General features: G+C 36.4%; 1 protein-coding gene across 7 annotated transcripts in view; it reads left to right on the forward strand.

The window, feature by feature from the left end:
* LOC129742602 (probable G-protein coupled receptor CG31760) overlaps positions 1–12,551 on the forward strand; it is a 240,525-nt gene that overhangs the window by 212,573 nt on the left and 15,401 nt on the right. For 6 of the 7 annotated variants that reach the window (XM_055734523.1, XM_055734525.1, XM_055734522.1 and 3 more), the window contains 2 exons: positions 1,203–2,336; positions 10,932–11,182. In XM_055734523.1, the coding sequence (XP_055590498.1) occupies positions 1,203–1,284 (82 nt within the window). In that variant the 3' untranslated portion in view covers positions 1,285–2,336; positions 10,932–11,182. The remainder of the gene's footprint in view (positions 1–1,202; positions 2,337–10,931; positions 11,183–12,551) is intronic. The other variant, XM_055734527.1, reaches the window with a different exon arrangement.

The following is a 12,551-nucleotide window of genomic DNA, read 5'->3' on the forward strand; positions in this document are numbered from 1 at the left end:
TTTTGGATTTTTTTTTCATGGTACTCTTTTTAGCGTTGCGAGATATGGTAACCCTAATATTGACCTACATATATACATAAATATATTTGGTGTATTTGGTAAAGGATTCAGTTTTGACGTGTTTAAAGAATTTAACCAAAGTGAAAAGATCGAAGGTTTTTGAAATTATCATTTATTTTTCCTTTCCTTGGCACATAAATATTAATAAGATTCAGAAACACATTTCAACGCTTTTACGAATAAATATTCCCTAGTATTATTTTTTTTTTTTTTTTCAAAATAATATTCACATGATCGCACAAAATAAAAAATCGAATAATATTGATGTGCGCAGTGTTGCAAATCTTATTTGCTTAAATGGGCCTTTTAGATTCAATGCCCCTAATTTTTCGGGAATAAATAGATCAATTTTATCACCAAATCTCATTATTTGTTGAGTTTTTAAACATTTATAGTAAATTAAGCATTATTTTAAGATTATACTTTGATTTATTTCATGTAGTTAACCATAATATTTCGTGAAGTCACAGCGCTTTGTAAAACCATGCTTTAAAAAAATGGCGCGTTGTGACGTCACGAAACTGAATCGCTCTAAAATAAATATACATTCAAATTTGAAAAAAAAGAGGGCGATAACTATTTGTTCAATAAAAGTACTGCAAATTGTAGCAAATTTAATTCTGAACTTGGAGGTATAATTTTATTCAATGTACGATATGAACTGTAAAAATTACATACAATATTCCAAAAAAACTGTTTGCAAACGTCGTGACGTCACGCTGGAATGGGTCATATATAAATATATTTGGTGTATTTGGTGAAATATATAGTTTGGTGACTCAAAAGAGACTAATTAACATCAAGTTTGATATCTCGTTACTCGTTGAGTAATGGTTAATCTTTTAACTTTACTTGTTCGCATTCAAAAATTTGGATTTAGAATAATACATTTTTTAAAGGATAAAAACCCATGAGTTCAGCATTCTAAAAAACTGAATTTTTTGAATATTCAAATTTAAAAAACTTAAGAATCTGTTCGAATGTTGGATTGTGAACTTTGTTCTTGAAGAGAATAGTTCCACCATTTAAATAAATTTTATTTTTATTCTATCTCCTTTCCATGTTCGTCAAAACCTGTGTTCCTGTGTGTCTCGTTATCGTCCTGCGTCCCGTCTGTTGTTCGCTCTTCCGTGACAAATCAGTTTCCCAGCAGCAACAACAACCCAACAACAGCCACAATCCCAACCACAACAACAACAATCTAACGGAACCGAACGGGTATGACATGGCTACCGAGGTGCACCAGATTCTAGCTCCCTTTCAAGGCCAGCAGCAGCAGCATCCACCAAGCCATCGTCATCAACATCATCATCGTCATCATCATCGTTATCGTTATCTTCATCCACGTCCTCATCCTCTAGATCATCGGCGTCAATGTCAGCTAGGACTGAAGCAAAGGTCGTCATAACTACGAATCCTTCATGCAGCCATGAGTCCATCCTTTTAGAATCTCCTTCTATGACAGCCATCGAAAGCTCTGGCAATCCGGTATCATCTTCATTCGCCGAAACTAACCAGACCGATAGCATCGACCACAGCAGTTCAACCTCTGGTGCTCAACGACTATCCTCGACAGCAGCAGCATCATCGAACAAAGCTGGATTCAACGACGGCAAAGAGCCAACAGACAGCAGCAACAGCAGTCTCTCGAGAGCTCAGACAAACGGCACAACCTCTAACTTTCACAACAATAACCAACAATCAAGTGCCCCGCAGACATCCTTAAAATCCTCCTCTGACTCCTCGTCGTCAACGACAATTTTCGATGAGCAACATTACAACAACCTGATCAACAATAACCATCAATCTGACAGCAACTCGAAAGAATCGACGCTGACGACGATTCCCATTTCAACGGATTCAACGGACAGTGCGGTCCAGTTGCTCGCTAGTGCTGCTGCAAATGATGGCAATGGTGACATCCCCAATAGCACCACCAACAATGAATCGTCCTCGTCGCCCAGTAAAACCGTTGACACCAGAATCCCTGTTTATGTCTAAATCAAATCCACCCACTGAACCCGATGATGTCTGTCTGCGGGCTGATGCTGATCCGTGTCACCCTGGATCTCGGCTGGGGTGATGTTCCGTTTTATGTGTTGTCCCATGCCTCGACCACCCCCTCGGAAAATCATCCTTTCATCCCACGATGAAACGAAAGCACCGCCAGCCACAAGCCGAAATGGTTCCACTGGGAGCCAGGGAGCCGAAAAACAAACCGGCCCACACCGGCCGGGCCTTTCCGGGGGCCATTATGCCCATTTGAAATTATTTCGGTAAGTAATGAAGTTGAGTTTGTGGAAATCACACAGATCTATCTGTTAGGATCATCAGCAGGGGTAGCATTTTTGTGCCCCCAAGGGGAAGACTAGCTGTAAATCAAAGAACCATTACCTATATTGACTGTGGGAAGTTTTTCCCTTTTTTACTTTTTAATCCTTTTCATGTTATTTCAAAGTAGTCGAAGATTCCTTTGAATTCAGCTACAGTATTTGAAAGACCCAAATACTAGTATTTCACTAGCTACTTGCTAGCATCCTCAGTGGGTTATCGACTGAAGAAAGTGTATCATTTCCCTCCCTTAAATTGTCCAAGCTAGGTAGCTCTGAATTATTTGTAGGTAAAAAGAACCTTCGAATGCTCGGCAAATGTGCCGTTGTCAGTTTCTTGGGCCTACCTACCCTTTTCTGGGTGTTGTCAGGTAGGTTATTATTGTTACCCGCCCTATTTTGGGCGTTGTCAGGTAAATTATATTTCTTCTTACCTAAGAACTTGAACAGCCAACTATGACCTGGTCCGTTGTCCCCGTTCAACAGATTAGCTGAATTTTGATTGAAAATTTCAATACTTTCCGCTACATCTAACTTCAGCGAATTACTGTTCAACGACCGAAGTAAAGAAATATTTTCTTGATCGATCAAATGGCCTGTTTCACAGATGTGTAATGCTACTGAAGATCTAGGATTCTGTGAAGGGAGAACTTTTTTCTTCGAATCTGATTTGGCAATTGCCAAATGTTCTTCGAATCTCTCTATTAACTTCCTTTTTGTTTGTCCAATGTATACCTTATCACAGTCAGAACAACTGATCTTGTACACACCGGATCTATGCAAAAGTTCCACCGGATCTTTTGTTGATCCTAAAATGGATTTCAATTGATTATTGGAACTACTAAAAACCAATTCAATATCAAATTTTGTTAACTTGGATCGTAATTCAAGAGCATTGAAGCTATTAAATTCCATCGATCTCCGTTGAAACTCGTTTTGAATTGGAGTTAAAGTAGTGAAGGATTTTCTCTGAAGAATTTTTTGTTTTTTGTTGATGATGGCTTGAATAGAACTGGATTGGTATCCATTCTTATTAGCCGTTTGGAAGATATATTGAAGTTCCTTTTCTTCCCCTTCTTTTGAGAGAGGAATCGAATTCATTCGGTGGATCATATGATGGAAAGCGGCCATCTTGTTCTATAGACAGACAAAAGGGGCTCCAATGGGAAACCCGTTGTCTCCGTTTCTTTGTGAACTGTTTATGGCTCACTTGGAGGAAACTCTTGAAAAACAGGATTTACTACCCGAAAAATGGTGGAGATACGTCGACGATATTTTCTGTGTAGTAAACAAAGATTTTCTTGAGGAACTCCTGACAGCCATAAATGGTTTACATAAGAATATCAAGTTCACTTGTGAAGTGGAAGAGGATAAGAAAATCCCTTTCCTGGACGTTCTCATAAAGAGAGAAGATAATCTTTTCAATTTTGAGATTTACAGGAAACCAACCAATACTATGAGGGTTATCCCGAGCACCTCTAATCATTCATTCGGACATAAGATGGCCGCTTTCCATCATATGATCCACCGAATGAATTCGATTCCTCTCTCAAAAGAAGGGGAAGAAAAGGAACTTCAATATATCTTCCAAACGGCTAATAAGAATGGATACCAATCCAGTTCTATTCAAGCCATCATCAACAAAAAACAAAAAATTCTTCAGAGAAAATCCTTCACTACTTTAACTCCAATTCAAAACGAGTTTCAACGGAGATCGATGGAATTTAATAGCTTCAATGCTCTTGAATTACGATCCAAGTTAACAAAATTTGATATTGAATTGGTTTTTAGTAGTTCCAATAATCAATTGAAATCCATTTTAGGATCAACAAAAGATCCGGTGGAACTTTTGCATAGATCCGGTGTGTACAAGATCAGTTGTTCTGACTGTGATAAGGTATACATTGGACAAACAAAAAGGAAGTTAATAGAGAGATTCGAAGAACATTTGGCAATTGCCAAATCAGATTCGAAGAAAAAAGTTCTCCCTTCACAGAATCCTAAATCTTCAGTAGCATTACACATCTGTGAAACAGGCCATTTGATCGATCAAGAAAATATTTCTTTACTTCGGTCGTTGAACAGTAATTCGCTGAAGTTAGATGTAGCGGAAAGTATTGAAATTTTCAATCAAAATTCAGCTAATCTGTTGAACGGGGACAACGGACCAGGTCATAGTTGGCTGTTCAAGTTCTTAGGTAAGAAGAAATATAATTTACCTGACAACGCCCAAAATAGGGCGGGTAACAATAATAATCTACCTGACAACACCCAGAAAAGGGTAGGTAGGCCCAAGAAACTGACAACGGCACATTTGCCGAGCATTCGAAGGTTCTTTTTACCTACAAATAATTCAGAGCTACCTAGCTTGGACAATTTAAGGGAGGGAAATGATACACTTTCTTCAGTCGATAACCCACTGAGGATGCTAGCAAGTAGCTAGTGAAATACTAGTATTTGGGTCTTTCAAATACTGTAGCTGAATTCAAAGGAATCTTCGACTACTTTGAAATAATAGTTTCATTCAGCTAAGAGGTTCTTCAAACCTTTGATTATTAGCCTTTTCATGTGATTCTAGGAAATAAATTTTATATATTTATCAACATTTACAAAAACAGTTCAAAGCCAACGAACACTATATGTTTTTTCCTAGATATTTAAAATACAAATGTTTTAATGTCCCTCTCTATCCCATCACAAAATAGGTAAATGAGGATAGAAACAACGAATGAATGAATGAATTGATCTGCTCGGTCAATGTTGTGCGTGCCTTTTAAGGCGGCATTAGAAAAACTACAGAGAAAGAAAATATTTCCTTGTATCAAACCACAGGCGAACATCCACCGGCCAAGCTGCCCGGCTGTGCGTGTGTGCTAGACTGAGTGGATTTTGAATTTCTCAAACCCTGGGATCTGAAAAGCTTCATGATTTTTTGAAGAATGTTTAAGTAACGTTTCCATGAATAAATTTTAACTTTTAAGTTTGTATGGGAATATTCAATATTTTGTACTGAAAAATCAACATCATCTTTGTTTTTTCTGTGGAACCGAGCCTGCTTATGATTTTAATGCCAATTTTTAAAAAAAATCTAAAGTAAATTTTCTGCTAAACAACTTTGTCAAAGACCGCAACTTTGTATCCTACTAGACAAAAAATTTATTAGGAATTGAATGGTGGCATGACTTTTGTCTTTCAAAATCAATAACTTCAATTGACATCACTGCTAGTTGCCTATAACGAGGTATTGTATGACTACCTTTAATGCAATGCTTTGCGAGGCACCAGCAGTGATGTCAATATGGTTTATTGTTTTTCAATTCCAAAAGACATAGTAGCCCTGGTAAACAGCAAATAACTTTTTACCTAATAAGATACGAAGTTACGGTCTGAGACAAAGTTGTTCAGCGTTAATTTCCATAAGAGAATTTATAAATACATAGAGGCAAAAACCTTAAGGAGGCTTGGTTGATTTTCCGGTACAAAATAATCTATTTTCCCATACAAACCTGAAATTTCAAGTTGAACTGTTTTTGATGACTTTTTTTGGAAAGCTTGACTTTTTGACTGCCCGCTTTGTGAAAATCATGAATCGGTTGAAGAATGTATATCCCGATATCATTTTAACGCCAGCAATAAGCTTCTCATTGATAATTTACTAGATTTTGTGAGCTCCTTCGCAAAAGTACCTTAGAAAATGCGCATTTATCTCAATTTATTTATTTAACTGAATAGTTCTATCGAAAAAAATAAAAGTAAATTTATTTCTAGAAACTTTAAAATACGAAGCATTTACAAATAAAGCTTCGTGGATGTATAATTTTGTGGATACCACGTTGTCAATTTTGAGCTTTATCAATAATTTGGTAATCAAAAAAAATCTGGAATACATGTATAATATGTTTGTTAATATTTCAGACCTGTAGATTTTGTCCTGTTAAATGACATACTTGAAAATAATTTATATTGCTTAGTTGCACAGGATTTTGAGATCAAATTTTATAACTTTTGATAACACATTACGGACCCTAACGAGAAATCTCGTTTTTTAATTTGTCGCGAGTGTGCTAATTTAAGAAGCATAACTCAAATGTTATAAATTCAATAATGAAACTCTTCTCTACAAAATCGAACTTTCGGTGACTCAAAATACTAAATTTGTTTAATTATGTCCAGCGAGTTATGCAAAATAAAATGTCGAATTTCGTTTTTTTTTTTCGGCTTAGATTTCTTTGCGGTCTTGAAAGTGTTAAGAAATAAATTTAGCATCTTGCAAATACAATAATATGATTATTTGAATAGTTTTTAAGCATATATTGTGAGACTTATCTTTTTTTTTGTCATCTTAAAATAAGCGAATGTATTAAAGATGATAACCCAACTATAATCGAAGTATAACCAAAAAAAAAGTAATAATAGGAATTTTTCGTAATTTGAGGGAATTTTGAGCTTTGTTCTACACACAAAAATTTACGATCTATTCCGCAAATGTAAGTTGTTGGAAAATTTAAACGGTAGGTGGCTATTTTCCTTTAAAAAAATGCCTACGGGAACGTTGAGCTCGGAAACTCCGCAAAAGGGGGCAGTGGGTGAGAAAAGTTTGAAAACCACTGGACTACACGGACTTGGCCGGCGTCGTTATTGGTTCATTTGAAGTATGAGATTCTCTAAACTGTACAGTACAGTGAAATTTAGTTGCTTGTTCCCAGCAAGCTCTATTTACTAAAACTAATCATTATTTTTTCATAAGCGTTATTTTTCGTCATTTTTTGAAAAAAAATTTTTAACAATTTTTTAATTATTATGTTTTAGGCACACTGAACATTTTTGTTATGTATGTCATGCTTGTTATTTCAGTCTTTTGTTTGTAGTTGTTTTTCGAATTTTATAGAATAACCCCCATGCAAAATCTTACAATCTTTTCTTTTGATACATATAAATAAGGCGTTTTCTTTTTAACACCATCATTAGGGTGGTACACGGATAAAAAACTCTTGGTGTAGGATGAATAAGAGAAAATGAAAAATACGAAATAAAATAATAATTTTGATACTTCTCAAGACGTGCTAATGAATGACGTGCATGCTAGTAAAATGCGAGAATGGAGAAACCTTGGCTACTTCGATGGCAAAATATCTTTATGTAGCGCGATATATTTTACCTATAAATAGAACGGCACTTGTGCAAATCTGGTCATTCTTAATTCGGATGTTGTAGTGCGAGCATCACAGGAACGGAACTTCGAGAAGACGGCCAACAGGAGAAGGAAAATCTCGGTTTACGACAGTTGACTCTTCCATATCACAGATTTTTGGTTGAACCCATAATATTGTTTAATCAACGTCGATAACTACGAACAAACTAACTTTACAGTAAAGTTGATTTGGCTGTAGGAGATTTCTCAACTGCTTATTGCTAAAATAGATCAACAGCTGGTAGATTTGGCTATTTTTTCCTAGTCCATCTGATAGTTAGTTAGCAAACATCACTGCTGCTTGACTAGACCTCGAATTTTGTTCAACCAACATTGATTTCCAAGACGAACAAGTAATGTATATTTATTTGGTTTAGGAATTCAAAAAAATAAAAGACAAAGGAGGTGTTGGAGTTTTTTCAGGAAAAGTTGACCAAGTAGCAAAAATGTAGGTAATGCTAATTTCTTTTTAAATTTGTTTTTTTTTGTAACATAATCTTACTGCGTTTTAGATACCTTTGGGCAAAGAGCAGCAGCGGGCGTACTTCGAATTCCCGGACCAATAATATCGTGTAAGTTTTCGAATATTTATGTTATTCTAACGGTCGAACTTTTAACGAAACCATCTTTTTTTCCTTTCAGGGCCATGATGTTTTACTTCCCCCAGCGAGTCTCGGCCATGAGACAAACAAAATCGGTAACAAAATATGTGCGTTTTATGAAAATTAATAAAAGTATTTTATTTAGAAAACGGAAATAACAATCGATTTTTCCTATTTGAATTTATTACTATTCATATTTCAAATCTACAATTTTCTACATTCAGGTGGAATAGCAATTACGGTTAAAACAGCCATCCTATTGAATTTGAAGTATCGCTAGTTTAGCCATAGCCATGTTTGTGGCATCGGATATTCTGATGGTTGGCTTGATCGTATTTTCGGGTCAGAACAAAACAATCATGTTTATGTATGTTCAAGTAGACGCGTAATTTAACTAATATATCTAAAGTTTTATCTGCGTGTAGCCAAATGAGTCATGTCGACTTAAGCGGACTTGATTTAGGGGTGCCTCAAAAAGCTCAATGTTTCTGTTTTTTACCCTCAAAAATCACGAAAGGGTGGACCAAAGGAAATCGGAAAAATCAAAAATTTAGATGTTGATGCAAAATAACTTAAAATTACTTAAAACGTTGAAATCTGGTGTTATCCAGCGGTGTGTAAACTCGCTTCGGAAAGAATCATTCGGCTGATTTTTTCCGAGTTTAACTTGTTGTGTGCAGATTGATTTTATCTTCGTTCCAATGATTACGTGATTGCACACAAAACAAAGAAAACAGTTCTGTATTGATGTTTTCCATGCCTCGCAGGAATAAAATCACACCAACGAAACAACAGAACGAAGCTAACCGTACACGAATGCACACGAGCGATCGTTGCCCGACGGACCGAGTAAACATTCCTCGCACCCTTCTCTCGCTCGTTTCCCGTTCCCTTGTATCTATCACTTTTAGCCACGCCCCCATGCGTTGTCCGATTGATGTGTTCGGCTGCCGAACGAAAACGATTTGAATTTTGAATTCTCAGAACTGTACGTTCGCTACGCTGATGTTTCCCCCGATTGCTGTTTACTCCTGCCGAGTTTACCCGAAGTTTACTTCCTGATGCTTTCCGAGTTGAACTATAGATAGCATAATTGCAGTTTGAGTTTAACGAAATAAAATCCTACTGCAAAGAAGGGCAAAGTGCGAGTATGTAGAGTCGCGATTTTAACATCTCTGGTGTTATCTCCAACCATTTTTTTTGTCAAAAATCAACTTAAAAATTTCCAAAATTACCAAAAGGGAATCAAGCAAATTCAGAAAATCGAAATTTTAATGTTGATAAAAAATGACTGAGAAATGTCTGAAACATCGAGAACTGGTGTTATCTCGAAGAAAGAAATTTTGGTTTGGGTTTTTTGGAAATCCGAAGAAAAAGTTCCCGAATTTTGGCCGAAATTTTTATTAGAGCTAGCACCAGATCTCAACGTTTCATGCATTTCTTTCAGTCATTTGGCATCAAAATCAAAATTTCGATTATCCGAATTTTGGATATTTTTTAAACTGCAAAGTTGATTTTTGACAAAAAAAAATCGAGATAACACCAGATTTCGTCGTTTCAAGTATTATTAAGTAATTTTGGCATCAACATTAAAATTTCGATTTTTCCGATTTTCGTTTTCAAAATTCGATCATCAAGTTTTTCCATAACTATATCCATTGCCACCCTAGCCATCACGAATGAACGGACGTTCGGCATGAAGGGAAATTTTGTGTCCAAGGGTTTTACGGGTCAGAAGTGGTTTGTATAATAGTTTCAAGAATCTCACTTTTTATGGATGGGGCCCCATATAAAATCAACTCAAAAAGAAACACATCTCGAACAATTTTAAGACGATTTTCATGAAAATTGATTCACGAGCTCGAAATACTTAAGAACGTGTAGATGAAGTTAAACATGTTTAACGATTTATTTAGTTGAAGGTTAAAGCGAAGTTTACCGGGTCAGCTAGTTTTAACTATATTTTTACAACATTAAAGAACAATATAACATTAAAGAAAATATAAATTAATGTTGTTTCGAAAAATCGCCACATGTGTCAGAATCGTACGAGGTCTATGTATGGCTCAGTTTAACTGGGCAAGACAGACTGCATGGAGATAACCCAACGCGTGGCACTGAAGTGAGTTCTATTCCGTTGCAAGAAACAGGAAACGGTAACTTTTCTTTTTTCTTCTACATTAAGGTCCGCCATTGACGGTCAGCACCATCTTTAACTGGCTGTGGATTTTTTTATTTCTATGCAACTGGCCCCCGCGGCTACTATCTGTCGTTCGTTGAGGGCAATATTATTTTTACTCTCTGAAACATGATGATGAAGGGATCTGGTGTATACGGAATGGAATGAAATTTTCCTCGATATGCTATCATGCTCGGTCGGGATAAAAGTGCACGTCAATTGAATTAACATAGCTCGGGGAACATTTTATTTCTAGTCAATGGAATGTTTTTATAACGGTTTGCGGGAAACGGAGTCCTCAACGTATTAAACTTGTTTGAGTGGAACAACTAGTTCATGTCCCTTTTAAGTTGAAAAATTTAAAAAAAGACTTGTAGCAAAACATTGAATTTGTATTTTAAAAATTTATGATAAGTTCACTCATGTACAACCCTAAACATCTCAAGTGTTGATTGCGTTCATCGGTACTTCCGGTGACTATTTTATTTGCCAATTAATCTTAATCACCTCTACATTCGCTGATCAAACATCCGATATTAATAACATCCTTTCCTGTTTTTTTTTTGCAGTCAATATCCAGCTGGCTCCCCAGACCCGTGGGTGGATGATAGCTAAAAGTTTGTTCGCGTCACGTAAACCCTCTCGAAGAAGCCATCATCAATCGTCGTCCGTTGTGGGATAAGCGTAGAGCGAAAAATCCGACTGCTCCTCGACGAGTCCAGCTGCGGAAAAATTCACTTCCCCATTTGCTTTCCATCCTCCTCAACAAGTGGCTTTGTTCTCATCAAACGGAAAATTCTCAATTGGATCAATTATGATGGTAAGTGTGCTAGATCAAATTTATGAATTGCACTGCTGCTGATACCGGGGGACTTAATTGGTCGGTGTTTTTCCTTCATTTCTCGCAACCTGACACTTGCTCCATTGACGATTCAAGTGCCTTCAGTAGGTCAAGGACTGTATTGATCCTATTAAATTGAACAAATCGAGATAATCCTTACGAGATTGGTGGGAAAATCTGTAATTTTAACTCGGTTTCGATAAATGAAAATGTCCCTAATGATTTAAATTTAACAAATAATTTCCCTAAGGCCAATTTTGTACAACGCATCCAACATCGTTCAGCAAGCATCTGATTGATTTTATTTTTATGCAAATCTAAAATAAACTCATCGTGGAAGCGTCAGTTTTGGAATAAAAAGCAACGGTAATACAATCAACTTTCAATTACACCCACCTAAACTGTCCAGGAAGAGAAAAGTTTTCGTCACCCAGCTTCCCAAAATTATAACGAAAAGGATCCGATGTTTTAAATAAATAAATACCCGGAACGAAGTCAACACCATCTGCTGCTTGCGAAATGTAATGTTCAATTTGCTTTATAATTAACGATTGCCAGAACAGGGCTGAAATATTGAGCCTTTTGAACCTGTAAAAATGGGGTGGGTTTGAAATCACTCTCAACATTTCCTTGAATCTTCTAGGACATCACTTTTAATCTTTTGTTAAACAGAATTTCTGCAGTAGACGTAATTCCAAAGAACATTGAAACTAACGGTTCCCTTTAAACATTCCTCGAATGTTACCAGAGTTGTGGTAAAATAATGAGGTAACATCCACTTTCACCCAAATCGGGGCGCTTCAGATTTCGTTGAGTCATTTCACCATAAAACATGTGTAGGTGCTTTAATAATAAAAGCAAAAATCAGTTGTCATTCACACGCACAACCCCTTCTGTTTTGATAAGCGCAGGAAAATTCCAGGTTGCACACAATATCCCACAACACAACACAACATTCTACACCGAATGCCACACAGTTTTCATCTCGGTTTACCGGAAATGAAACAACAGACAATAAACCATGTAGGTACCCCGGAAATCAGTAGCAGCAGTAATAATGGTTATGGTGGGATTCGAAATGTAAACGGATTTTTACCGGGTGAAGTTTTTCCCGGAAAACGAGTCGAATGGTGGGAGAGTACGGTGCACTTCTTGTTGAAAAAAACTGAAGTGATAATATGAGGAAATAAAAAGCATATGTGGATTTTCACCATAAAAAATCGTGTACCTACTCAATTATCAGGTTTCTGCTCCAATTTACAAGAACTTTTAAACGTTGGTTCCCTTTATTTGAGCTGGAAATTTTTAATCAAAAATTAGTAAAGGAACACATAGAGATTTCTACAGG

Source organism: Uranotaenia lowii, chromosome 2, assembly GCF_029784155.1.
Source record: "Uranotaenia lowii strain MFRU-FL chromosome 2, ASM2978415v1, whole genome shotgun sequence".
Taxonomy (NCBI): domain Eukaryota; kingdom Metazoa; phylum Arthropoda; class Insecta; order Diptera; family Culicidae; genus Uranotaenia; species Uranotaenia lowii.